Below are 25,811 nucleotides of genomic sequence, written 5' to 3' on the forward strand. Positions count from 1 at the left end.
TGCAGAACATCCGGGTCGCGCTGTGCGCCTGCGCAGTGGAGAGGCGGCTTGTTGTAATGGCGGCGGCGGGCGGTGAGGAGCCGGACTCGGACGATGGCAGCGAGGAGCTGGTTCTTACCCCACTGCAGCTCATCCGCAGCCTGGAGCAGGTAGAGCGGGACAGGGATGAGCCCCGAGGGGACTTTTAGACCATCGGCAGCTGGAGCTGTCCGAGGAAGGAGCGGGGAGGATGACGGTCAGGCCTGTGGGCCCGCTGGGCGGGAAGGGGCGATGTGGGGACGGGGTCCCGGTGGTCGGTAGGAACCGTGTGGGCCTTTATCACATCGTGCTTCTTCCTAGGCCTGGATGAACGAGAAGTTTGCCCCCGAGCTGCTGGAGAGCAAACCCGAGATCATTGAGTGCGTGGTGGAGCAGCTGGACCACATGGTGTGTGCTATGGAGGGGGTGCTCTTCTGAGTATTTACAATGCTCGTTTGCTGAGGATAGCGTTGGGAAATTCACTTTTTATTTCCCTTGTGAGCTAATCGGGCTTCTTGCTCTCTATTTTTATTGTTTGCTGTTTCAGCCTTTTCAGTTTTCTTTGCCTTTCTTTGCAGGAGGCGAACCTAAAACGGGCAAAGAAAGGAGACCTGAAGGTCAGCATCCACCGCATGGAGATTGAAAGGATCCGTTATGTGCTCAGTAGTTACTTGAGGTGTCGACTTGTGAAGGTAAATACTGTACAGAGCATAGGGAAGCTTTACTTCAGGAGTGATTCCTGTTTTATTATCTACTGCTTTAGCAAGGCACTTTGTTAAAGATCCCCTATCTCACTATCTACAGTGCAACCAAAAGGATTTCATCCCCTGGGAGTGCTTTTCTGTTGTGGAGAATCACAGTATTGCTGTGATGTTCTGTTATAATGGCACGTTTTTTTTTATCTAATCCAAGGTGCATGATCCTCCTGGGTCCTGTCACATGCACCCATGCAGCTTTAAGACCCCATCTTACTGTATTGTTACTAAGTCAGAAGCAGGTAATTTGGGTAGGCTTGTGTTTACTGCATACACCTGTTCAGGAGAGGATCACTTGTAAGGGTAGTCTCTGGGGGATTTTAGGTACTGAACTACTGGAAAGTTGGGTTTTAATTTTTTTTTTTTTTATCTCATTTTTTTTTCCAATGACAGATAGAGAAGTTTTTCCCACACGTGCTGGAGAAGGAGAAATCTCGAGCCAGAGGGGAGCCTTCCATTCTATCACCGGAGGAGTTTGCCTTTGCTAAGGAGTGAGTGGGCTTTCAGTGCATCTCCCTCCCATTGCATGGGGTACAGAACTGAACAGCTCTTAAGCGTTAGACAAAGTTGCAGTAAGATTCAGGTGTTCAACGTTCCTTATGGACATGGAGGGGAGTGTAAAGGTGGTAACAGAGAATGGTTTAAAGGTGGCTAATATGAAGATATTGACCAAGATGGTGATAAGTAGTTAAAGGTTATTAGTAAAGAAAACTCACCAATGTCGATGCCTGGACCAGATAGCTGAGGCAGACTCCACTGGGGAGCAATCTCCAAGAGATGCTGCCTCAGAGGTGGTCAGCCCTTAAATGAGGTCTCAGAGGGGGTGGAGTCGAAGTCCACCCCTTCCAGGAGCACAGCTCCATTACTCTCACCTGTGCTCCCGCAGCTGACCCAACACTTGCCTCAGCTAATTAATCAGTGGTTCAAGCTGTGATTTCCCATACAAGAGAGCTAAAATGAAACAGTTCTTGTGAGTCTGTGGTATACTTAGCATCTGAGCGAGTTATTTCTGTGGGTTGTTTGTAACTGGATGACCAGGAGGTGTCACCTGTTGGCACTTTTGAGCAAATGCTCTCCAGGCAAATTTGTGTTTGACTTAATCAGTAAATGCTCCAATGTTGGGGGGGTTTGGTGTTTTTTTTTCCCTTCAGGTACATGGCAAACACCGAGACTTATCTGAAGAATGTGGCCCTAAAGCACATGCCACCCAATCTGCAGAAAGTGGCTCTCTTAAAATCAGGTGAGTACAGACAGACTACAGGCAGTCTGGAAAATTATTGCAAATGAGGTATGGAGAAAGCTCTGAGCTCACGCTAGCCACCTCCATCTGCTTTTTTCTTAAGCTGGGGCAATGCAGACTACCTCTGTTATTCCCTTTGTTGGCAATGCATTTGTTGCCCCTAGTACTCCTTTCTTCACTGAGCATTCTGCAGAGGAACATGAGTGAGTGCTGAGTCTGTACTCCAAATCTGTTGTATCTGCAGTCCCGAAACCCAACCTGGACTCTTTTGTGTTCTTGAGAGTGCTGAAGAGACAGGAGAACATCCTGGTTGAGCCAGAGACTGATGAGCAGAGGTAGGTGGTCCTTCCACACCCAGTGCATTTGAACAAGACTTGTTTCCCAGAAGCAGCTTAACACCCTGCACCTGCCTCTTTCAGAGAGTACACCATTGATCTGGAGGAGGGCTCACAGCACCTGATCCGCTACAAGACCATTGCCCCACTGGTGGCCTCAGGAGCAGTGCAGCTCATCTGAACAAGTGGTGAGCACTGAGGTGGGGCTGTGCTGCCTCCTGGGTATGGCCCAGGCCCAGCTGGAAGGTGGCAATGAAGGAGTCTGGGCTGGGTGCCCCACAGGGTGTGGCTTGGAGAGGACTGGCTAAGGGTAGCAGCAGGGCTGGGAGGTGCATCTCTGGAGGCATTCAAAGCATTCAAGTAAGCCAACAAGACATCTTTCCCTCTGCATTTGCAAGGGGCTTATTCCCCTCCTTCCCCCCCCACATAAACAAGCTCTTGCTTGCTTATGACACACACTTGGAATTCAGCCAGGCTCCTTTCTCCCACTGTTGCAGAGTGAGGGCAGTCTATGTCATAGCGCTCACTCACAGGGCTTTGGCCGAGCCCTTCCATAGTCTCTTTGGAATCCCAAGGGATGGATGAGCATAGGCAGCATTTCACGATATCTCAGAGTGGTTTGACAGCAGACACGTACAGAGCACATATATCTTCAGAGGTGAATAATGCCTTTGTAAATGCAAGGGTGCACTTTTTTAAGGTGCACCTTACATGTATGTGTTCATTCTTGCCCCAGTTTAGCACTGTTTGTTAGATTAGGCTATCAGGTGAAAATTGGCTGATGGAACAGTGTGGTAACTTGTTGGGTGAACTCCACCTTTCCCCATCAGCTTTGATCTCATCACAGCCTGTGCGACTTTGGGTGTTGTGCAAGTGCCCAATTGCTCTGAGCTGAACTGGAGGGATACTTCTGCACCACCTTTGCCACATGATCCATTGAGCAAAAACACACATGAAGGCATTTGCTGGCAGAGCAAATCTTGATTATCACACAAGGAGCAGGAAGGATTGGGAGCAAATTAAGGATGGAAACTACAACTCAGAACAAAGAGAATGTCGTAAGCAAGCAGGGGAGAGCCCTAGGATCATGTGAGAGATGCTTAACTCCAGCTTGTTAGCAGCATCAGGAAGGGAGGTTGGAGAGTTTACCAAGTTTATCTCTGTCTTTCTCAAGGTATTGCCTGGAAAATGGCCATGAGCTTAGGAATTCAGATTGTCTGCTCTGAAGGATAGTTACACAGGCCAAACAGCAAGTCTCTTTTTCCTTGGAATGTCCCAAGGCAGAATTTACCTTGCAGATGGAATAAAGTTTGTTCTGCCTGTGCAGTGTCTTTCCCAGTGTGGACACAGTTGTCCACAGCACCTTCTGACTTATCTAGAGAGAAGTTACAATGATGTTTTCTTTTTTTTTCTGGTGTTCTGGCATTAGTAGCACTGTCCTCATAAAATATCTCAGATTTACCTTCAGTGTAGGCCTGGATTTGGAATTGCTTCCTGGCCTTTGTGCTGATAGTGGCTTTTCTTGCATGGTCCAAAGAGTGGGTGCCTACAGGAGCCTTGGGCATCTGTGTTTTCCCTGATCAGGCTGTGTTTTGTACAGTTGTGATGGAAGCTTTGGAAATGTCAAACAGCATTTTTAAGTTTGTCACAATCCTTCTTAACTGAACAACCGATTCACACTTAGTAGGTCTTGAAAATGCCCATGTACAATTTGTATTTCATTCCACTGTTTTGTTACATGCACAAGCTTTGTATTGAAACCAAAATCAGCAGATTCTTCACTGATTTAAATGCTGCCATTTCACCTTTTGAAATTCTTGGATGTTGATCCAAGTGAGGGGAATTGAAAGGCCTTCCTTCTTTTCTGGCCTTTTCTGACCCGCTTCTTTGGGCTGTCAGATTTCAGGGAGATTACAACACAGTTACAGCTAATCCTCAGGCTTGAGGCTGCCTTTGTCGGTGAACTCCAGGGCAAATGGGGCCCTTGATGCAGGATGGTCTGCATGATCAGCAGCTGAGGACTAGAAGAGCTCTAAGGAATACCGTAAGCTTGTGGTGCTTTCATGCTGCTTGGAATGGTAACAGAGTATAAGTTCAGTAGGGCTTTCCCAAAATAGTCTCTTCCTACAGGGTGAGAACAGGAATGGTCTTGATTTTTACCTTACCTCCTGTGTTTTGTATGGTATTCATATGACTTCCTCTAAGGCTGGCATGTTGCCTTTGATTTCTGCAGCAGAGCATTCAGCTCCATGTGTGGGGAAACTTGGATCAGTAGCACCAAGTGCTAAGTGACCAAGCTGACGGTATATTCTGGAAAGCTGCGGTGTGGAGTTGTTAGGATACCTTATTTAAGAATCGTGGTGACCAGTTTGACTAAAAAGAAGCAACTGTAATGATGGCTCAGGATAAAGCAGCTTTCTGCTGTGTGCTCCCCGAAGATCCTCTTTCCAGAGAATGTGGGATTCTACTGCAGTCTCTGCTTGTTTGTAGTTTTGAGGGTGGAATCTGTCTGGTTACTTTGTGCTGAAACAAATGCTGTGGTAAGGGAGACAAGGAAGAGCAAAAGCTCCTTTTGCCCTGCTGACCTTCATGTGTTTCCTGGTCCCCTGCTAGTACAGCCTGGTACCTCTCAGGTGTGGACAGACAGGCTCACCTTCCTTCAGGACAGGGCCTTCCTTGCACCATACTCTGTGGGGAACAGGCTGGTGCTCCCCTTTCACTGCCAGGCAGGGTGTGATGCAGGGCATCTTGCAGTGCGAGTGGCTTTGCGTGTGTGGTTTATAGTGTTCCTAATGAATCCATTTAGATAAAGTGGATTCTTTTTTAAGTATAGACATTAAGAGGAAGTTGTGTTTAATCCTTAGGAATCAGTAGCACACACCTCTGCCTGGCCCTGAAGAAAGGGCTTTGGATTGTACCCTGCTCACGCCTGTAGCTTAGGCAGCCTCTCAGAGGTGACTGAAGCTCCCAGTCAAAGTCATTCTTAATCTGCTGCTGCAAAAACGTGCTCTAGAAGAGCCGCTTGAAGAATGTAAGACTTTCTCCTTAGCCCTATTTAGTTTGACTGAACAGTTGTCCAGGCAGCTTGTACTTGCCCTACAACTGCATCTCACGTGGCTGCTGCAACGTGAGATTGGGGCCCATGCCCTGGTTCTAGAAGCCAAATCCTCACCAGAGCTGATTTTTCCTAGAGTGCTTTGAGCACAGCTCCTCTCTGCAGTTTGGCAGCCATCAAAATTATTGCAGGCTGTGCAGTTTACCACATGGGCTATTAGGCTGGAATTGGTCAGGCTAATAAGTGAGATTTGGTTTGTCAAGGAAGAGTTGCTTTTGGCTTGTACTTTTAGATGGAGGGGAAGACTCGTTCATCCACCTCAGTCTGTGCCTGTGATGAGAATGCACAGAGCAGCTTCTCTAGGGGCTGCTGTAGAGATTGGACTGAAATAAATCACCTGTTCTCTGTTCTTTCCAAGGTGTTGATAACTTTGGGTTTACTGTGCAATTAGCTCTAAATGCAAAGTGGATGGATGGTGGAAGAGGTCACAGGGAGGGCACTGGTTGTGAGTTGTGCTTTCATAGTTTAAGCCAGATCTGCTCTCCTGAGTGCAGGAGAAACGTGGAGTAAGTACTTATATTAGTAGGAACCCTTTTCCTTGTCTCTGTTGACTCCCCCAAGTCCCTGAAGGGGGGAATATGTGCTGTCAGCCTGAGAGAACGTGATGAAGGAATGGTTCTCAGAAAGCAACAGGTGAGAACTAACAGCCCATGCTGTATGTGACTATGCATGCAGACCTGTGCAGTCCATCGCTACAGTGCGTGGAGGCACAGCCATGTGAAAACCTGTCTCTGGCATTTTAACATGGGCTTTCACTGCCCTGGCTCACCCCGTCTGCTGTTCTGCTGGGTGACAGTCTATCCCAGAACTGAGAAATGTCTGTGTTAGAGCTGATATAGGGAAGCAATTGGAAATTCTGCTGGGAAAGTTTTGAGTAGTCAAAAGTCCAGAAGCAGACAGGTTATGAAAACCTGAGCAATAATAGCCCTGGTTCTGAGCAGGGGGGAGGGAAACAGTCAATTTGCTGTCATGCCTTTGGGAGATGATGTTTGAGTTTGTCATTTGGGCAGGTGCAGCCACAGTTACCTTTTGTAGGGGTATAGAATATTGGGGAATAGAATGTGGCTTGTCCTACACCACCCCTTCCTGCAGGCCCTGCCATACAAGTGTATCTGGCTCCTGGTTACCCCCAAAGGACTCTGTTGTGCTCCTCCCCATGCAGGAGTGTCTGACCAACAGTGACCTGAGTGCCACACATCCCTGTAGGGGAGAGCACAGCTTGGTGGCTCAGATGTTTTTTGCCTCCTGAGGTCAGGGCTGAATACAGGCTTCTCCCAGCCACGCAGAGGATTCAAGTTTGCCATTGGAGTGAGAAGCATCTCACATTGCTCTGAAAGCATTTAGATCAGTGGCAATGGAAAGCTGTGTGTAAATACCGACAGATAGGTTGTGTCATGAGCTGATCAAGATCTGTGCTGTCAGCAGGAAAAATCAGGTCTGCTTAACCTAAATGGCCAGACAGCTCTGCAGGGATTAGCAGGGAGTGCAGGACGGGGTGATCTGGCTTAGGGTGACGGTCAAGGAGTCACATGTGAGCTACGCAGTGAAGGTGGTTTTGAATGCGGGTGTCAGTGACAGTGCCCTGCATTCAGTGTGGAGGGACAGAGGGAAGAAGCTTCAGAGTTGCGTTTTGACACAGCGAGTCCAAAGCCTGGGATCTTCCGTGCTCTTAAAAATAGATTTCAGAGTAAGTACTTGAAAAGAGATGCGTGAAAATGGTTCAAAGCTGCCAGCATTGAACACAGCTTGAGAGAAGGATGCTTTGCTTCCAGTAGTTTGTTTCGGGAGTGGCCCTGGCTGTGGGACCTCCTATGGGACCCCCGGCTGTGGGACCTCCTATGGGACCCCGGGCTGTGGGACCTCCTATGGGACCCCCGGCTGTGGGACCTCCTATGGGACCCCGGGCTGTGGGACCCCTTGTGTGCGGGGCTGCTGCGGCTGTGCCAAAGGAAGGGAGGTGGCTGGGGGGGGTGCGGCCGGTGCCTTCATTGGCCGCTCAGCAGCGCATTGTTGGCTCCCATTGGTTGCCATCACAGCCATGGGATGTCCCGGCTGCTCCCACGGCCCCATTGGTAGCACTGAGCTGGTGGAGGGAGAGGACAAGACGGGATGAGCTGCGGAGAGTGAGCGCGGGTGGGGAGGGTGGAGGGAAGGGAAGGGTGCGGGCTGGGCCGGGGCTGCAGCCACAGCTGTCCAGCAACCAGGGCTCACTGCATGACCCCTCTTCACCTCCAGCCTTTTCCAGGTCTATAGCACACGAGCTGTCGCTCCCCCAGCCATGCCTGTGGACCTGGCCATGCGGCTCTGCCTGAGCCACTCACCCCCTATTCGAAAGCTGCTGAATTCCTACGAGGAGCTCCGGGGCAGCCGAGGACGCAAACCACTCCGCTCCTGTTTGAACCTGAAGCAGAGCGCAGATCATGAGCCTGAGTGGAGAGAGAGCACCAAGAGCTCCAAAAGTCAGAAGAAAAAGAGGGTGGTGTTTGCTGACATGAAGGGGCTCTCACTGACAGCCGTCAGGTTCTTCTCCAAGATTGAGGAGGATCTCTGTGATTTGCAGCACGCCCTGTCAGACCTCACCTGCTTCCGGCCCAGGCTCAGGGACTCTCACTCAGAAGCGGGCAGGTATGTGCTGGACTTCCCACAACCCTCTGCAGACTATGCAACCTTCCGCAGCCGCCTGCTCAGCAACCTGGTCTGCCTGGAGAGCTGCGTGATCCAGGACCGTGCCCTGTCCGGGACAGTGAAGGTCAGAAACATTGAGTACGAGAAGAGAGTCCTCGTCCGCATCAGCTTTGATGGCTGGAAGAGCTTCCGAGACATCCCCTGCCAGTACATGCACAGCACGTACGGCTCTGCAGACGTGGACACCTTCTCCTTTGAGCTCTCCCTTCCCAAACCCTCCAGCTCCTGCAGGGTCACAGAGTTCTGCATCTCCTTCCGCTGTGGGCACAAAACCCACTGGGACAACAACCACGGGAACAACTACAGGCTCTACCACGTGGCTGCCGTCCGCCCACCCTCCCACGCTGTGAACAGCACCAAGGGGACTCGGGAGCAGCTGGGCACGTCGCGGGCTGCTGCCCTCATCCTGTCTCACCTGCAGAGCTGGCGGCACTCAGAGCCCCACGCCCCGTACTGGTAACTGGTAGGGAGGTGCTCTGGGGGCTGTAGGTCCCTTATGTCCCTACTTGTTACAGGGTCCTTGTGTGTGGATGGGGGCAGTGGCAGCTCAGGTGCTGTTCCCAGCTCCATAACCCCTCCTTGAGTCCAGCCGGGCTGTGCTACAAACAGCTGCTGGGCTTCAAAGCTGGACCTGCTCCATCATCGATGTGGGTGAAGCTGCTGGTGCTGATGTGACAGCGGGACAAGGCTGCAGACAGGCGGCTTCAGTGTGACCAGCGGGCAGTGCCTTGTTCTGCAGCGGGACGTGGCGGGTGTGTGCTGCCGCTCGGTGCCGCGTTGTGTCCGCGCTGTTGTGGTGGCAATAAAGTGAGCGCACGGTGCTGGCTGGGCTCTGCTTTCCGCGCCGTGCTTGGCTGCAGCGCCCCCTATCGGCGGGGAGGTGCGCGGTGCTGCTGCGTGCGCGCCCCCGCGGTGGGCGTGGTGACGTCATCGTACGTAGGGCGGGGACGCGGCGCGCACGGCGTGTGGCGGGGGCGGAGCCGGGCCCGGCGGCGGTGGCGGCAGGTGAGTGCGTGAGCGGCGCGGCCCGGCCCGGCGCTGCTCCTCCTCCTTCCTCCTCCTCCTCCTCCCCCGTGCTGCCCCGCTCCGGTTCCGGCCGTGGTCGGCGGAGGAGGAGGAGGACAGAGGGGCCGGGCCCGAGCCGCCCGCGGACCGTTACCCGGCTCCTGTATCAGGGAGCGCGGCCTCCTCCGTGGTGCGGGCCGCGCCGTAGCGCCCCCGCGCGTGGTGTGAGCGGCCCAGGCTCCGCTCCCCGCCCCTCCCCGCACACACACACACACACACACACACACACACAAAGGTCGCTGCCGGCCCGGCCCGGATTCGCTGCCCTGTGGGCGGTGTAACAGCCGCACTGGGGTGACCGCGGGGGGTGGGAGGGCGAAGCTTCGTACCCGGCACGAGGCCGGGGCTGCTGCATCGGGCCGAGTCGAGCCCCGCACGTGGCGGCTTGTGGGGCACGACGGTGACACAGGAACGTGGAACCGAGCGGGGCCGGTCGGACGGTGTCGGCTCCGGCTCAGTGTGTGCGTGCAGAACTGCTGCTACCAGGGAATCATCGCTTATAGAGGCGTTTGTGTTCCTTACTCTGTACATAGAGGGACGCAGAATGGTGCTGCCACCTTTCCCTGCTCTGAGTTGAAGCACTGCTCCATCCCACCCTCAGGCTGACACCGTGCCCTCTGGCAGCAGGCACAGACAGCACCTGGAGGGAGCTCTGCCCTGAGCCGATGCTCCAAGCAGTGTTGGCCTGTTCTGCCGGGTCATCCCTCGCTGTGTGCTGACCTTTGACTGCTCCCCGTGTCCCGGTGAGTTCCACCGTGGCTAATCATCATCTGCAGTAATTCTCCCCTTGGGCTAACTTCCTGTCATGCATTGTTTGTAGAGCTGCCCTGTGTAAGCAGTGGGTGAGCCACACCCCAGGAACCTGTGTACAGGGGTAGAGGAAGTGATTCCTTCCCAGGAATCCAGCACACATCTGGCTCCTTCAGCTTGGATTCCTCTGAAATGAGAGAGGTGGTGGTGAGGGCTCTGTCATTCACAAGGGTTTTCTGCTACTTCATTGGCTCTTTTCCTGTACGTGGGACCTGTTTAGTGACACTCAACATCCTGTACTTCAAAGTGGCTCTGGTCGCAGCTGCTCAGTTCAAGGTTTGTCTGGGAGGAAGTCACAGGACGTGTGTGATGGTGTGAAATGGGAGCTGGAGCACCAGGCTGGGGCTGAAGTGTCTCAGGAGCTGCTCGCAGTGATGTGTCCTCAGCCTGAACGCTGCCTTCGTGGTTCCAGCACCCACTGTCCTTGGCCTCCTGCCATTGACGTCTTTGATTGCATGACTTGTCTGACTTCAGTTTCTCTTTCCTCCTCTAGTGCTGTGAGTGCCTGGTCTACCAAGAAGCCAACACGCTATTTGGAGAGCTTTCCAGGGACGCGGGTTTCATTTGAGTCAGTTACAACTCATCCATGTGAGCGGATGCCAGGAGCCTCTGGAATTGAACTTGTCGCAGGCGTCATGTGAGGATCTGAGCCAGTACCTGTGGTCTCCTGGAAGGAACAATAATAGCTCCACATACAGTAGGCTCCTGCGAGTGCCAACTCCCACAGTCTCCTCCAATGCAGGCTCAGAGATGGACTTCATCTTGTCCCTGTGAGGAGGCTCTGCAGACTGTCAGCAGCCTGAGACAGATTCTACAGCCAGTGTCTTCAGAAGCTGCTCCTCAGCAGGATTTACTCAGCGGTGCTGTGGGGGTGCCTGTATTCACACAGTCGTTCTGGAACAGTACGCACTGCAAACCCATGGAGGATCCTGCCTGCACTCTCCATCTTCTTTGTGCTCCTTGACGTGCTCTATTTGAACTATCTGGGACTCCTGGCAGTATTTGCTTGTTTTCCCAACCTCTCTCCCAGATACTGTTCGTTCCCTCTCTCACAGAGCCCAAAAAGGATGTGAACTTTGGAATGGGGTCTGTGAGCAACAGCGGACTCAGTGAATGTGTGAGACTATTACTGAATAATAGGAGGACTGTTTAACTGCTGCAGGCAGCCTTCCTGTTTGGCTGCGGGGTCGCAAGGCACCAGCCTTGCTTGGGCCCTTCATCATGTTCCTTCTGCTCCCGTTTGACAGCCTAGTTGTCAATCTCTTGGGAATCTCCATAACTGTCCTCTTCACTCTACTCCTGGTTTTCATCATCGTGCCAGCCATTTTTGGAGTCTCCTTTGGCATCCGCAAGGTTTACATGAAAACATTACTGAAGATTTTTCAGGTAAGTCATGTTTTCAGCCTTTTCTGTGCTGAAGAGTGTTTACAGGGCTCTCATCAAGCGGATGAATGGTAGGAGGAGAAGCTTTTACCTTTCAGTAGAGCACAGAAGACAACAGAGGCGAGAGTATGGTTTGCTGTTAATGTGCTGGTGCCAGATGACTTGCTGCAGTCATCATACAAGACTTGCTCAGCCAAATGCAATTCATTGGACTTTTGTTCACAGGTTGTGTTTTCTTTCTTTGTGGTTAAGGCTCTGAGTCTTCAAATGAAGTTGTAGGACAGCATAGCTCATAAGTATGCAAGTAGTACAGCAGTACCAGGGGATGTGCTGGGAGGAGGTGTGTACTTGGCCGGGTTGATCTCCGAGGCAAGGCTGAGTGCTGTCACGGTTGAATAAGGAGGGAAGCCAAAAGGGGTGTAAGATGTGTAAGAGAGGAACTGCAGTCAGTGGGCTGCTCATCTCCAGTATGTTCGGATGAAGCAAAAGCAGGCAGCAAGGTGGACCTTTATGTGCTGCAAGTGCTGGGCAGTCTGTAGCCAGAACGCAGAGCTCTCAAGTCCCAAAGTACTGCCTGCTTATCTGCTGAGCCCAGCAGCCACAGCTGGACCCGCAGCCTCAGAGGACAGCAGCAGCGCTCACTGCTCCTCTGGGCACAAAAAAAGCCAAGTGGAATTTTCCAAGTTGGGGTCATGCTGTTCCTCTGGCTGCCTTCAGCACACTCATTTCTGGGCCATCTTAGCCAGCACCTCTCCTTGAGTCAAGACCCTGGAGAGACCAGGATTCTTGCAAAGTTCCCAGTAGATAAAACCCAAATCAACCCAAACCTGGCAGCCCAGGGAAAAGGAATAAGATAACACTGTGTGTAGTAGGGAAGTTTCAGGCTTTTAAATGTGATGTCCAAATTGCTCCAGTATTCAGTACAGCTGCTGCCCTAGGAACAGAGCTGGTCTCCTCTGGGAGCATCTGCTGGTTGGAGGGCACAGCCCTGCAGCTTTGAGTCCTCCCAAAAGTTTGTGGTGTGAAGGGGAAGACCCAGTGCTTTGTGCTGTGCTTCATTAACACTGGTGTCTGAAGATCTGGTTTTCAATTTAGTGAACTGAGAGAAAAAAAAATTAATAAGAATTTTGGCTTATCTGAGATGGAACATTTTGTTTTACTGTAATTCTTTCTCTTTCTTTCATTCGATGAAGGAACATTTAATCTCAGCACATTTTGGTGTTCAATTTTGCAACTGTTTTTTTTTCTGAGAAGAAATCTATTTCAGCTTCCATCAAAGAACTTTTGTGGTGGGAGAGAGAAGTGCTCTGGCAGAATGGCTGATAAATTGATGTAAAGCTCAGTGGCTGGGCCTGGTCATTCAGAGCCGTATGAGGGGTGTTATTCACAATGTTTATCAAGTGCTTGAGGCCAGTGTTGGAAACACAGAACCTGAGTCTGGCAACCTGGGGGGCTGTGGGCCTGGGTTGGCAGCCACACACCTCTGCTGGTGGGGTGGGAGACCTGCCTGCTGCTTCCCATGTGGCAAGCTGGGTTTTCTACCACTGTGGTCTCTACTGTGGGGCTGGCAAGGAATGTGCCTTCTGTACAGGCTGCCCCACTCCTCTGTGGGTCAGAGCTTCTCTTCCTTCTCCTGGGATGGCAGTGTCTGGACAGTCCTCTGCAATCCTGCAGTTCCTTCTATTGGCAGAGGAGGCTGCCAGATGAGCTAGAAGCTCCACCCACAATTAGCATTGCCACATCACTGCTTTCTCATCTAATAGTGTCATGGGTTGAGACTGAGAACCCTGGAGTTCCCAGTAGTTTCTTCTTCTTCGTGGGTGACTGATAGAGTAACTGGGGGTGTTTGTCTGAGGGTTCTTGCTGCTGCTGTTTTGGATTAACTACGAGCTGAGAAGCAGTAGGGAGGAATCCCAGCTCCTCATAGGCTGGCCTGATGTGCTTAGCAGCAGCCTGCAAACAGTCTCTGCTTTGAGTATGGAGGAATCCAGTAGTGGAAAATAGTTCTGGTCATGTTATCTGCCTGCTGAACTACATCACGTTCCAGCCCAGCATGCAGGATGCAAGGTCCATCTGGAGGCTGTGCCTCATGCAGCCACGTGCAATTGGCAGCAGCCTACAGGAGGCTGTAGAAAGTCTTGCTGTGCCATCTCACCACTGAGAACAGTTCCACCTCCTGGCTCTCATTCTTCCCCTGGGGCTCTGCTATGCAGAACAGTACACAAGTGTGTGCACATTATGTCTTTCTTAAGTGCTGGTTATCTTCCCATTACTCCTCTTGTTCCATTATACACAAATCTCTGCTGAGAAAACTTTCTTCCCAACCTGGTGTCTGCTTCCACTTCAATTCATCTGCACGTTCGTCACTTTCATAGTTCCGTATGGAAGCATCCTGCTTTCATCTCATTTGGTCCCCTTAAGCGTGGTCTTCCCCAGAAGCCACCTGTGAATTAGGAATAGTATCAGGTGGAACTACAGGCTTTGACAGTCTTGTTTGCTGTGTGTGTCTCTTGCAGTGGGCAACACTGAGAATAGAGCGTGGTGCGAAGGAGAAGAATCATCCATTATACAAGCCCTATGTCAATGGTAAGATCCTGCCATTCCTGGGGACATCTGAAATTCAAATTTCTGTGTGGTAAATTTAGTGTTTCTGATTGCTGAAGTGTGATGGGATGCCCTCTCCACATAGATGGATTGGCATTGGATGCGGAAAGGTCCAGTGCATGAGGCACTCAGGGCATGTTTCATGTCTAGGTAGTTGGGAGGGCTGGAGGAAGGTCTGCAGGAGTCTCCCTGGCCCTCAGCTCTTTCAGCAGTCATACTTTGCTCAGAGCTGCCTGTGGCTTGTTGCAGGTATCATTGCAAAGGAGCCAACATCACTGGAAGAGGAGATCAAAGAGATCCGTCGGAGTGGCAGTAGCAAAGCCCTGGATGCCCCTGAGTTTGAGCTCTCAGATATCTTCTATTTCTGCCGCAAAGGCATCGAGACCATCATGGACGATGAAGTGACCAAGAGGTTCTCAGCTGAAGAACTGGAGTCCTGGAACCTGCTCAGCAGGACCAACTACAACTTCCACTACATCAGTCTGCGCCTCACTGTGCTCTGGGGACTGGGTGTTCTCATCCGCTACTGCTTCCTTCTGCCCCTCAGGTGGGTGCTGCTGCAGGAACCTGCCTGTGGCCTGTTCCTGGTGCAGCTGGTCCCCCAGCTCACAGACCCCGCTTGGCATGGCTGGGAGAGACAGGTAATGTGATGGGCAGGGCCTCTGACCTGGATTTGCTAGCACATAACTTCCCTCTTTCTACAGGATAGCCCTGGCATTCACTGGCATCAGTTTGTTGGTGACTGGTACTACAGTGGTGGGATATTTGCCAAATGGAAGGTGAGTTGGCCTTTGAAAGGCCCTGTGCTGTTTGAGACCTGATAATTAGGGAGTTTTCCTGCAAGGCCCATCTCTTCTTCATGCTGCAGATGAGGCAGGTGGCTCTGTCATCTGTAGCCTGTTAGGAATGTATATCCTACTACTTTAAATAAAAGCATTAAGCCTGTGACTGAGCTCTCAGCCCAGATCTCTGAAAGGAGTAAAAGCAGAGAAGAACAAAGGCAAAAGTTTGGTTCTCATGAGATATGAATCAGGAAGCAACCAGCAAAACCCAGCAGGAGATGTGTTTATGTGGGCATGATGTGAAGTCTCAGTGGGATCTGGTGAGCTCGGACAGCTGAGCTGAGTTGTCCCAATGTGGGCAGCTGGGGCTGATGCTCTCTGTTCTGGGCTGCAGGTGTAAAGAGTTCCTCAGCAAACACGTTCACCTGATGTGTTACCGGATCTGTGTGCGTGCCCTCACAGCCATCATCACCTACCACGACCGGTAAGGTAGCACTGTCTGCTACAGTGTCAGTCCCCCCCGGCTGCATCATTCTGAGCCTCTTGTAGGCCTCGCTCTTCATTCCTCTGCCCTAATCTGTGCCTTTATTTTGCATTTAGAGAAAACAGGCCCCAGAATGGAGGCATTTGTGTGGCTAATCACACATCCCCCATTGATGTGATCATCTTGGCTAGTGATGGCTACTATGCAATGGTAAGGTCAGCACTCCGGCTCTGCCTGCTGTTGTGTTACTTTCCAGCAAGCCTGACCTCCCCCGGGCCTTGCTGCATCTTTACATTTAGAGCCTGGAACTTTTCCTCTCAGCCTTACAAGAGCTGGGGTAGAAAGATGAACTTAACAGTGAAGCTGTAGGAGCTTCCTTGGCCTTCTATGATGTCCCCAGGTCTTGTAACTTATGTTTTTCTCACCCTGTTCAGGTGGGTCAGATCCATGGAGGGCTCATGGGTGTGATACAGAGAGCCATGGTGAAAGCTTGCCCCCATGTCTGGTTTGAACGTTCTGAGGTCAAAGACCGTCATCTTGTTGCCAAAAGGTTTGACAGCTTCAGGGGGGCTCTGGAGGCTGGGAAAGGGTTGGGCGCTGCTGTGTGGATTGTCAGCACAGCTCCCATGATAACTGGTGACTCTCTTCTATTTAGGCTCACAGAGCATGTCCAGGACAAGAGCAAACTGCCTATTCTTATCTTTCCAGAAGGTGAGTTGAGGAGTTTTGCCAGGCAGGCACATGGTGGAAGAGGGCCCAGCGGCCTTCCCGTATCTCATTATGTTACACATGTGCACACACAGAGAAAGGTTTGGAGTGTTAGGGGCAATTACTGGATGCCTGTAGGTGTACAGCTCAGACTTCTGGACTGGCTTGCAAAGATTGTGCTTGTCTCTTACAGGAACCTGCATCAACAACACATCCGTAATGATGTTCAAGAAGGGGAGCTTTGAAATTGGAGCCACAGTTTACCCTGTAGCCATCAAGGTATGAGAAGGCAAATATTTTTACAGCAGAAATGGTAATCTGCTTACAAGGTCAGCCTTGATAGTCCAGTATTGGCACTGCTGGGGCACAACAGCCTGGTCCTCAGACCAGGACCTCAGACCATAGGATGTGGGGACACTGAAATTGCTCCACATGCAGTGGGGGAGGGCTGGCCCTCCTGGTTGGATCTGATGTAGAACTTGGACTCTCAGGGAAGTTGCACCCATTACCTGATATTCATAAGCTCTCCTTCCTCCATAGTATGATCCACAGTTTGGAGATGCCTTTTGGAACAGCAGCAAGTATGGCATGGTAACCTACCTCCTTAGGATGATGACCAGCTGGGCCATTGTCTGCAGTGTGTGGTACTTGCCCCCAATGACCAGACAGGTAAGTAAGGTGAACCTGCCCTGTCTCATCTGCTGCCTGTTTGGCCTTTTGGTCTGTCTGAACAGTGTCATTTTCCTACAGTGTGATGAGGATGCTGTCCAGTTTGCCAATCGAGTGAAGTCAGCTATTGCCAGGCAGGGAGGCCTTGTGGATCTGCTTTGGTGAGTCTTGTCAGATATTTCTCCTCCCTGGTCTAGTGTTCTCTGTCTCTGGGTCCTGATACGTGTTTATAAGCTGCAGAGCTACATTTGTGTCTCACACTGGGCGGAGTAGAGCTGTGTAGAAACGGATATCCAAAACTGCCCTTATATAGTCAAGACAAGCATCTAGACTTCTGTTCTGTGTGTTGTTGCTCTGGGATGCCCCAGTTCTTACTTGACATTGCTTAGCAAAGCATGTGAAGCTTGAGAACCTCCCTTGTCAGCCATTGAGATCTTTGGATCCTGAGAGGTTGAGGGCCTCTGCTGGCAGTGTGCTGCAGTATGTTGGATGTGCTGAGCACTGTGCAGGGCTATGTGGGATATTCTTGGTGAAAGGAGTCGTCCCTGTGGACAGTCAGCCTGCAGTGTGCCCTATCAACCTAAGGGACAAATGCACTCATCAGGCTGATGTGGAAGCTCCAGCCTGCTCGGAGCAGCCCCAGCCACAGTGTCAGTGTGTTCCTTTAGCTCCATTGTGAATGATTCTTTTTCCAGGGATGGAGGTCTAAAGAGGGAGAAGGTGAAAGATACATTCAAGGAGGAGCAACAGAAACTTTACAGCAAAATGATTGTAGGCAACCATGAAGACCGAAGCCGCTCCTGAGCCCTCTGTCTCCAGCACTGTTACCTGGCCAGAGCTCTCTGCCTCCGGGTCTTGTCTGAAGCAGCTCCATTTCTTTGGACTTTGGCTACTCCAGAGCTGTTTGGACTTATTCCTTCATCTCCTGGCTCTTCTTTCCTGGAGGCTCTATTACTGCCTAGAGTCTTCAGGCCCTGGGCAACTCTTGGCACAGATGCCTTCTTGTTACTGTTACAGTGAAGCCCCTTGCAGGGGCAATATTAAAATGAAACACTTCTGGTGTCATATGCTTCCATATGGTGTTTACAGGCCCAGGGGGAGGGCTGGTGTGTTGATGTGCATGTGTGTCAGTCACAAGTCTCCCACGGCACAGAAGCTGGTGAGCTGTGCTCAGATAAGCTGCCTTGACAACCAAGGGAAGCTTAGAAGCCTGTTCCTCTCCTGGCTGCAGCACAAAACGCGTACGGCTGCTCCAACCTCCAGGCTCATGAAGTTTTTCCCTGCCTCAGGTCCTTTGCACTGAGCCCCTGCTCTGGAGAGCCACAGGGTGCCCAGGTTGTGCCATGCCCCCTTGGTGCCTCTGCACTGAGTTACAGTCAGGCGTGCTGCACTGTGCTGCACATGAGCATTGCTGCTCAGTGGGGGCTGGGTCTCCAGGCTCCCATCACACCCAGCACTCCACTTTTCCATGTCAGGGCATTCATTGCCTTTGGCTGTGCAAAGAGCTGCACACAGAGGCAGGGACTGTGCCAGGATCCGACACTGCCATGTTGGATGTCCATAGTTACCCTGCACCCAGAACTCAGACCTGGCCTGCATCGGGCCCCTGGCTCTGTTACAGGTGCTGAGGTGGCAGCAGCAGCCTGTGGCTCCTGGCTGCTTCCATCCTCCTCGCTGTGCCTGGGGCCATCTTCATGGTCCTGCTGCTGCTGGGATGCTGTGCAGCAGGCTGGGCAGGTGAGCAAGCACACATCCATCTTGCCTCAGCTCCCCCTCCGTGTGCTCCCAGTCAATATGTCTCTCTCCGATGGGAAAGTTAATAAATTTAGCTCTAGATTAAAAGTATTGATCATTTCATTTGTAAGCGATAAATAACCGGGGGGAGCGTGGGGCAGCCCTTGGGGTAGGGGCTGCCGGCCCCGGCAGCAGCAGCCATGCAGCCCGCTGGGGCCGGGGGCCCTCATATGCATTCTGCCCAGATGCTGGCATTGATTTGCTATTAGTCTCCCCACACCACCCAGTAGCACATCATTCCCGGAGCCGCTATTAATGGCCTTTTGATAAATAATCACTTGTAAGTCAATAAATTTTTATTAAACAGTGTGGCGCTTTGATTTATGAAAATCCGACGGGGTTTGTCTGGGAGAAAAGGGATGTGGAATTGAAGTGGAGCTGCCATCCATCTGCCTGCCAGCCCACCCCGCTCGCACTCACGCTCCCGAGTAGTGCCCGGTGAGGAGCACAAGGAGGGCCAGGGTCGTCGTGCTCGTACTCACCATGGGCCGGGCTCTGTGAGCCCTATGAGCTCCGGTGCTGTGCCACGGCAGCCACCAGCCGTGCCACGTGGTTGACACCATCTATCAGTGCTGTCTGCAGGGTGAGGAGAGCTGGAGGTGGGATTAATCCTGCGCTGAAGCCCCATGAGCAGCTCCATGAGCAGCTCCGGTACATCCATGGGATGCTTTAGGGCAGCCAGGCTGTGACTGCGATTTGTCACTCCTGGGCTGCAGCCGGCCCTTTGCCACCTGCTTTATTTGTCTCCCAGCACTGACGTTGCATCAGACAGGTGTTAAACTACTTAATCACTTTAAAATTGTTTTAATTTTCTGTTTTCTATTGATCTCCACAGCACCAATTAATCAGCTCACTGGACCAGGCAGTTAGTACATTAAAAATTGTCAGCCACGTCGAGCAGCTTAGAAAATGTCAAAAAAATATCCCAGCAGCAGCCTCACACTCTGGCCACGCACAGAACTCTCCTGCACTGCAATGCCCAGGGGTGGTGCATGGCTCCACAGCCCTGCAAAGGAGCAGCATCAGCTCAGGGGAGCCCAAGGGCTGCATGGTCAGGGGTAGCATTACACCTCCCATGTTTGCTGGGGTCGTCCAGCCTTTCTCAAGTCCCCACCAAAGCTGTCCGGGGTACCTGCAGAACTCAAAGCGTGGTGGAAAGTAAGAACCTGGAGCTGAGTGTGTGCCTTGGGGCCAGGCAGGTGGGGGCCCAGTGTCAGCCTGCAGCATCCCAATGCCATAAGGGGGCTGCTGTGATGCAGGATATGCGTTGCTCAGGTGGGGACGTGAACACCAATGCTGCCTGCAGCTGCCAGTGGGGCCCCCGACATCACCTCCGCTCGTGTGCCCCACTGCCAACCACTGCACAATGGCCCAGCAGCTCCTTATCATTGCCTATTGATTTCTCCACCAGGACACCGCAGCACTGTTTGCTTGCACTTTGTCAGCTCTCAGCAGCCCCAGCAGCAGCCCCTTGGCACCTCAGGCAGCAGGGACAGGTGGTGGCCCTGTGCCATCAGCAAGCAGAGGCTGAGCCAGTGGCAACCAGGGAGGGCATGGCCACAGCAGTGCACGCAGCCTGCACCGAGCTGGGTTCAGAATGGGGGGGAGGCCCACACGCTGGCAGCAAACAAGCCAGGGCTATTGCTGCCGCATCAATCCTGCAGCCCCGACAGGTGAATGGGCTCTCACTCACACAGTTAAGATAAATTATATTTATTTGCTGCTAATAGGTTCCAACAAGAGGCCCTAATGAGTGATTTTTGGACAGCACTTCTTGCTACCAGCACACACCCAACCTGGGGAAACTCTGGGGAGAGCTCTGGGGGACCTTCCTGCCCCTTACATGGCCCCCCAGCCTCAGTCCCTTCCCAGCCCGGCCTCTGGGGCACCTGGCATTGCAGACCCATGTAGTAAGTGCTGGGGCAGGGGCCTTTATTTCACTGCTGCTGTTCTCTGAGCCCTGGGCAGGAGCTGCAGTGGGTGCACAGCAGTACCCATTCCCAGGTGCTCAGCCACTGTGTGTGCCCAGCCCCAGCACGGAGAATGCTGCACGGTGCTTCCTCAGCAGCAGCCGGATCTTCTCATCATCCGAGTCAGGGTCCAGGGGCTTGTTGTACTCATCATCCTCATTCTCAGAGGCTGCCCGCTCTCCACTGGAGCCCCCCGCCCGCTGCGACGAGGAGGAGGGCTCCAGGGCACTCTTCTTCCTCCATTTGGTGCGTCGGTTCTGGAACCAAACCTGCAGCCCAACATGGCTGTTAGCGGCCGCCTGGCACACACCCCACACACCACAACACCCCCCTGCACTCACCTTCACCTGGGACTCAGTCATGCCAAGGGAATACGCCAGCCGTGCCCGCTCTGGCCCTGCCAGGTACTTGGTCTGCTCAAATGTCTTCTCCAGAGCGAAGATCTGATGCCCCGTGAAGGTCGGACGCGTGTGCTTCTTCTTGTGCAGACTGTCAGTCAGGTGCGCAGGGGCTTTGGGACAAGGGCAGTGGGTGAGCTCTCATGGCTCTGGACAGCCCAATCCCCCACCCCTCTATGTCGCTGCTCTCCTCCAAAGTAAAACAACATCCTGGCTCCAACAGCTGGGACCTCATCCTGGGAGAGCCGTGTTACCTCCAAGGCTGGGCTCTGCACCTCCTGCTTGGGAGGAGAAACTATTTGCTGTGCTAAGAAGGGAACAAGCATTAAGAGCAGCATGTGACTGTGGAGCCGCACTGCACTGGGAGCACCATGCCCGTGCCCCCCACCTTCCTAGGTGTGCAATGGGAAGGAAGACCTGCCTGACTCCATGAGCATCACCTGGGAAGGGGAACAGAGCTGCAGGCACTGAGCCAGAGCCCCCAGCCCCCGGGTGCTCCGTGGGCTCCTCATGAGCTAATGTCTGTGCTCACCCAGCACAGTCCCATCATGGCAGCAGTGTGCTCTGCAATGCCCCTGCCAGCTGCATGCCAGCCCAGCACTGTTCTTGTCCCTGGTGTTCACCAAGGGAGGCAATCAGGGGTTGGGAGTCTCTGTGAGTAAAGGTTCCACCAGCTCCCCAGCCAAGCCCCCCCAGCAAATCCCCAGGTGTCAGGCTGTGCCTTGCACAAAGCAATAGAGGAGATGGGGTCCCACCAGCTGCCCTCCCACCCCCATCCCCATACTTACGGCCACCGCACTGCCGGCTGCCCTGCCAGTCGGGCGCCTCTGCCCAGCAGCTCCTGCCCCGCGGCACGTAATCGCTGCTGGCTTTAGGGAGGGCCCCCACCTGCGGCCCATAATAGACGCCTGGGGAGCTCAGTCCGTTAAATCCACCTGTATGGGGGTAGCTGGGCAGGAGGCTGCTGTTTGGAGTCGCTGTGGGCCGGCCGAGGATGTCGGAGATGCCGTGTGGGGTGCCGGCGGCCAGCTGGGCACCCAGGCCGGGGGGACCCAGCTTGTAGAAGGAGCTCTGCACCGAGTACTGGCAGACGGGTGCCTTGGTCTCAGGGAAAGGGGCCAGTGAAGGGCCGCTGAGCAGGAAGGTGCCCGGCAGGTTGGTGTCCATGGCTCCCAGACTGCCCTCAGAGTCCGGCACTCCAAGGGCATGATGTGCAGCCCATCCCTGTCGGCCTTGGGGCTACTGGCCCGTAGCGTCCACACCAGCCGACGCGTTGCCAATGGGCAGCCAAAAGGCTGGGGGAGCCACCCCGGGGGCCAGGGCTGCAGCAGCAGGTGGGCACGGCTTCGGTGGCGGCTGCCCCCGGCTGACCCCGCACCCGACGTGGCACCGGCACCGGGCACTCAACTTGAGCTTGGGAAGAGCCAACATTTCTCTGATAAAGACGAGGTCTATTAGAATACGGTGCTCCCATTGGCCGGGCTGCCTCAAGAGCTGGCTCCCATTGGTATGATCTCCGCGGTCTCGATTTCCATTGGCTCAACTCACGAGCAACCCGGGATTGGCTCTGATCAGACAAATCGTGCTTTGAGAGCCGGCGGAGAACGAGCCGCCGCGGGGTCCGGGCTGCGGGATGATGCGCTGCAGCACCACGGGCGATGGACAGCGCCGGGCGGAGCGGAGCACATGGGGGGGCTGGGGATGGGGGAAGCTGGGGGTGCAGCACCCGGCAGCCTCCACCTCCCCCTTTCGCCCTTGGAAAAGCAGAGACGAGACACGATCTGTGTTAGTTTCTTTATTAATCCATAGTCCGATAGCTGGTGTGTACAGGGATATGATCTATACATCAGGGGCTAAGAGACAGGGAGATCCAAAAGGCTCGTTTCCATAACAATTAAAAAAAGGAAATAAAAGTAATTTTTTTTTTTCTTTAAAACTTCTAAAAAGCTTCTAGTGTGCAGAACTGCAGCATTCTCTAGGCTCAATGTTGGGTGCAGCCTCCCCCTACCAGCCCTACGAGCAATCTGAGCGCAAAGCAATGTGGCTGCAGGTGCCGGGCACAGTTGCAGCACAGCACATTCCCTAAGGTGTATTACTAGGCCAAAGCACAGGACCCACACACGACTCTACGGTGATGCTACAGGGTCAGCTGCCGCAGTGGGTCTAGGTAGGTTATTGTACACAGCAAGGGTAATGGATGGAGTCTGTGCCTACTTCAAGGTGGGGTGAGGAAGGGCTTGCTTTGCTTTCCATGGCTAAGCTGGGCCATTTAGCTTTGCTGCATCTGGGCTTCTTATCCAGATTGCAGCAGAGCCAGAGACTCTCCTGGCATATGTGCATCCGCTGTGAGACAGGGCTGCCCTGCCTGTAGCTGGAGGTGGGCTTGTTCCACACATGGCCACTGAGAGCAGCATCAGGCCCTGCTGAACAAGCCCACAGCCACCTCTGGGGAAAGGGCAAAGGGGGGGTCTCCACACCACCATGCTACAAAGGCCAGGCCCCTCTCACACTGGTTAGGTAAAGGACAGAGCTGGGGACACAGATCTGCTGCTGTCTGCATCCTGTCCTTCCAGGGTCAAGTTTTGTAGCAGATTCAACCTTCTGCACATCTCAGTGCTGCCTGGGCAGCCCTGACCACCACGATTCTCCTGCCAGAGCAGCTGCCCCAGCACTGCCCTTTTCAGGGTGACTGCTGAGCCCAGTGGTTGCAGAAGGGCATTCACTTGGCCAAAGTGCAGCCACTCAAGGGAGCAGCTCCCCCCATTTCTGGGGTTGGTCCTGGGGGGGCCAGCATCCATGGGGCCAAGGGTCTGTGCTCATTTGTGCCCTCACAGGAAGGCCAGGAGGCTCTGCAAAGTAGTGCAGGGCTTCTGGCTCCTGCCAGCTCCTGGCTCATCTCCTGAGCAGATATTGTGCTGAGTAGAGCTAGGCACAACCCAGTGCGTGGCACAAGCCTTCCCTGCTCTCACTACCTATCCTCCCTGGGCCCCAAGCACCTCAGTGCAGGCTGCCAGCCTCATCCCAGCTGAAGCCAGCACAAACTGGGGCTTGCACCATGGACCAGCCCATGGGGCTGCCCCATGGGCCTCTCTCTTCAGGCCAAGAAGGGCCAGACTCAGATGGAAGGGCACAGAACAAGACAACCTGCCGCCCTTTCACCCCTGTAGACTCCCAGCTCCATTCACCAGAGCTGCTCACATACTCCAAAGGCTTTGCCCATCCTGCAGCCTGAAGAGGTATTTGGGAGTGGAGCTGTTAGTGCTTTGTACATACTGCTAGAGTGTCCCTAGGTGTTTGCATAGTATTTATTGGTTCATATACACAAGGCTGATTGCTGTACAGTTAACACTTTCAACATAAGCAACGAGCTCAGTGCTCGGCCCAGAGCCCTGCCCTGGCAGGAGATGCTGCACATGCTGGGGAGAGGAAGGGCAGCCCTGCATCAGGCCAAGCACTCAGGGCAACACTGCACCCACAAGCCCTCCTCCCTCATACCCCCAACTGCTGCCCTCCTCCTGCCCCAGCACTCACTGAGAGGGACGAGAAGCGAGTCCAGCAGAGGCAAGAATGGCGACGGGGACAGAGCCCCTCTTCTCCTTCAGTGAGCATCCCCAGACTCCTTCCTGCCACTGCAACACTGCACAGGGATGTAGTGACGCAGGTGGACGTGCGAGAGTGGATTCTTCTCCCCTCTCATTTGTTGCCAGTCCAGCTCTGGCCTCCCAGAGGAGCTGAAGGATGCCCCTTGTGCGTGCTGCTGTCTTTAGGCTCCTGATGGCAGCAAGGCAGGGACAGGGTCTCTCTGTCTGCTGGAAGTACTGTAGCTCATGCGTCTTGCAGTCAGTCAGTCATGCGGATAGGACGGTAGGTATCTCGTACAGAAATCATGCCATTAGCCTATTGAAACATGTACAGCCAGCCCTGCTTCCCTCCAGTCTCTGTTTTCCTCTCCTCTCTTCCCAGGTTGGTGTGGAGATCAGTGGTTTGGTGTTGAGGTGAGATCCTGGGGAGACACAGAAAGAGACAGAGATGGGGTCACCAGGCACATGTAGTCCCAGCCCACACTTGTTCCACATGCACCCATTCTGACCACCCACAAGATGAGTTTTACAGGAGGTGCCATCACAGCATCAGTGAGTGCCCTGCCTGGAACCAGCACAAATGGCACAAATGGTACCAATGGTGCCACCTCAGATGCAGAGAGCAGCTACAAGTAAGAGTTGAGTGCAGCACTGGAAGGAGCTGGGAAAGCTGCTGCAGAGCCTGGGACATATATATCCCATCCATTGGAGGCCAGTCCTGCTTCATTGAGAGCGATTCACTGAACCTTGTTCTCACAGCAGCATGGAAGACCCCCATAAGTCTTAATACACCCCCCTGAGCTGCTTTTGCATGCTGTAGAAAATAGCAAGAGTAAAGCAGCAGGTATACTGCCTCAACTGAAGCTGGCCCAGGGACTCTCTAGGGATAGCTGCAGACAACAGACACTGCATGAACATACGTCCACAAACACAGGGGTCTTAACTATCATGTACCACAGACATCCCACTAACATAAAAAAGAAATTGGAGAGAGAAAGGAGACAGACACCACCATGCACATACATCCCTACTACCTTTATCCCAGCAGCACAAGGAGCTGGCACAAAAGGAAGAGCAAAGGGGCTGGTTACCTCCAAAGAGGCCATTTGAGGGGGGTCAATGCTTCCCCCTTTTCAGACTGGCTCGTTTCACTATCTGAGCCCCCATCCTGCTCCCGGAGACCTCCAGTTTTGGGACACGCACTTGCACCTCCTCCTGAGGGAGCCACAGGGACAGGAGGCAGGACATCACCCAGATGAACAGACAGACACAGAGAAAAGGACAGGAGAGGGAAAGGCTGAGTCAGTCAGCAGAAGACACCAAGCAAGAAGACTGGTGCAGGGGCAAGAGCAGCCCCTGGCAGCCTTAGGAGGGAAACAGATGAGAGAGGTGAGCAGGACAGAAGGAAGGACAGA

At 53.2% G+C, this 25,811-nt stretch overlaps 4 protein-coding genes and 1 pseudogene across 31 annotated transcripts in view; 3 read left to right on the forward strand and 2 right to left on the reverse strand.

Annotated features, from left to right (window-relative positions):
* Positions 1-32: 32 nt before the first annotated feature.
* GINS4 (GINS complex subunit 4) lies at positions 33-8,969 on the forward strand. Of its 5 annotated transcripts, none has more exons than XM_085510573.1 (8): positions 33-149; positions 340-426; positions 597-710; positions 1,167-1,264; positions 1,925-2,013; positions 2,258-2,348; positions 2,433-2,548; positions 7,699-8,969. In XM_085510573.1, the coding sequence occupies exons 1-7, from the start codon at positions 57-59 to the stop codon at positions 2,527-2,529; spliced, it is 669 nt and encodes a 222-aa protein (XP_085366699.1). In that variant the 5' UTR covers positions 33-56; the 3' UTR covers positions 2,530-2,548; positions 7,699-8,969. The 5 variants fall into 5 exon arrangements, with proteins under 5 accessions (XP_085366699.1, XP_085366701.1, XP_015738617.1 ...); XM_085510575.1 differs by having other exon boundaries at positions 7,709-8,969; XM_015883131.2 differs by having other exon boundaries at positions 2,433-2,536.
* Positions 7,742-8,969, forward strand: LOC116652397 (protein phosphatase 1 regulatory subunit 3C-B pseudogene; annotated as a pseudogene). The gene has a single exon (XR_014932386.1). The product of XR_014932386.1 is annotated as a protein phosphatase 1 regulatory subunit 3C-B pseudogene (transcript).
* Positions 8,970-9,111: 142 nt separating this feature from the next.
* Positions 9,112-17,718, forward strand: GPAT4 (glycerol-3-phosphate acyltransferase 4). Of its 3 annotated transcripts, XM_085510561.1 has the most exons (14): positions 9,112-9,153; positions 9,747-9,956; positions 10,517-11,409; positions 13,923-13,992; positions 14,260-14,557; positions 14,715-14,789; positions 15,187-15,276; positions 15,393-15,486; positions 15,711-15,826; positions 15,932-15,987; positions 16,178-16,263; positions 16,525-16,653; positions 16,735-16,814; positions 17,349-17,718. In XM_085510561.1, the coding sequence occupies exons 3-14, from the start codon at positions 11,245-11,247 to the stop codon at positions 17,455-17,457; spliced, it is 1,368 nt and encodes a 455-aa protein (XP_085366687.1). In that variant the 5' UTR covers positions 9,112-9,153; positions 9,747-9,956; positions 10,517-11,244; the 3' UTR covers positions 17,458-17,718. The 3 variants fall into 3 exon arrangements, with proteins under 3 accessions (XP_085366687.1, XP_015738612.1, XP_085366688.1); XM_015883126.3 differs by lacking the exon at positions 9,747-9,956; XM_085510562.1 differs by lacking the exons at positions 9,112-9,153; positions 9,747-9,956 and adding an exon at positions 9,995-10,299.
* A 2,426-nt stretch (positions 17,719-20,144) lies between these two features.
* Positions 20,145-22,123, reverse strand: NKX6-3 (NK6 homeobox 3). Of its 4 annotated transcripts, XM_015883075.3 has the most exons (3): positions 21,604-22,123; positions 20,759-20,928; positions 20,363-20,686 (listed from the first exon to the last, which is right to left on the reverse strand). In XM_015883075.3, the coding sequence occupies exons 1-3, from the start codon at positions 21,980-21,982 to the stop codon at positions 20,456-20,458; spliced, it is 780 nt and encodes a 259-aa protein (XP_015738561.1). In that variant the 5' UTR covers positions 21,983-22,123; the 3' UTR covers positions 20,363-20,455. The 4 variants fall into 4 exon arrangements, with proteins under 4 accessions (XP_085366696.1, XP_015738561.1, XP_085366697.1 ...); XM_085510570.1 differs by having other exon boundaries at positions 20,145-20,928; XM_085510571.1 differs by lacking the exon at positions 20,363-20,686 and having other exon boundaries at positions 20,766-21,122.
* Positions 22,124-22,595: 472 nt separating this feature from the next.
* Positions 22,596-25,811, reverse strand: part of ANK1 (ankyrin 1) — a 49,729-nt gene continuing 46,513 nt past the window's right edge. For 13 of the 18 annotated variants that reach the window (XR_014932376.1, XR_014932374.1, XM_085510542.1 and 10 more), the window contains 2 exons: positions 25,488-25,611; positions 22,596-24,818 (listed from right to left, as the gene is read on the reverse strand). Coding sequence is in view for 14 of the 18 variants with exons in the window: in XM_085510542.1 (XP_085366668.1) it covers positions 25,513-25,611 (99 nt within the window). In the remaining 4 variants the exon portion in view is untranslated. The remainder of the gene's footprint in view (positions 24,819-25,487; positions 25,612-25,811) is intronic. The other 5 variants (XM_015883106.3, XM_085510546.1, XM_085510548.1 and 2 more) reach the window with 2 other exon arrangements.

This window comes from Coturnix japonica, chromosome 10 (genome assembly GCF_054131305.1).
Source record: "Coturnix japonica strain WE chromosome 10, WE-NBRP24, whole genome shotgun sequence".
Classification (NCBI taxonomy): Eukaryota; Metazoa; Chordata; class Aves; order Galliformes; family Phasianidae; genus Coturnix; species Coturnix japonica.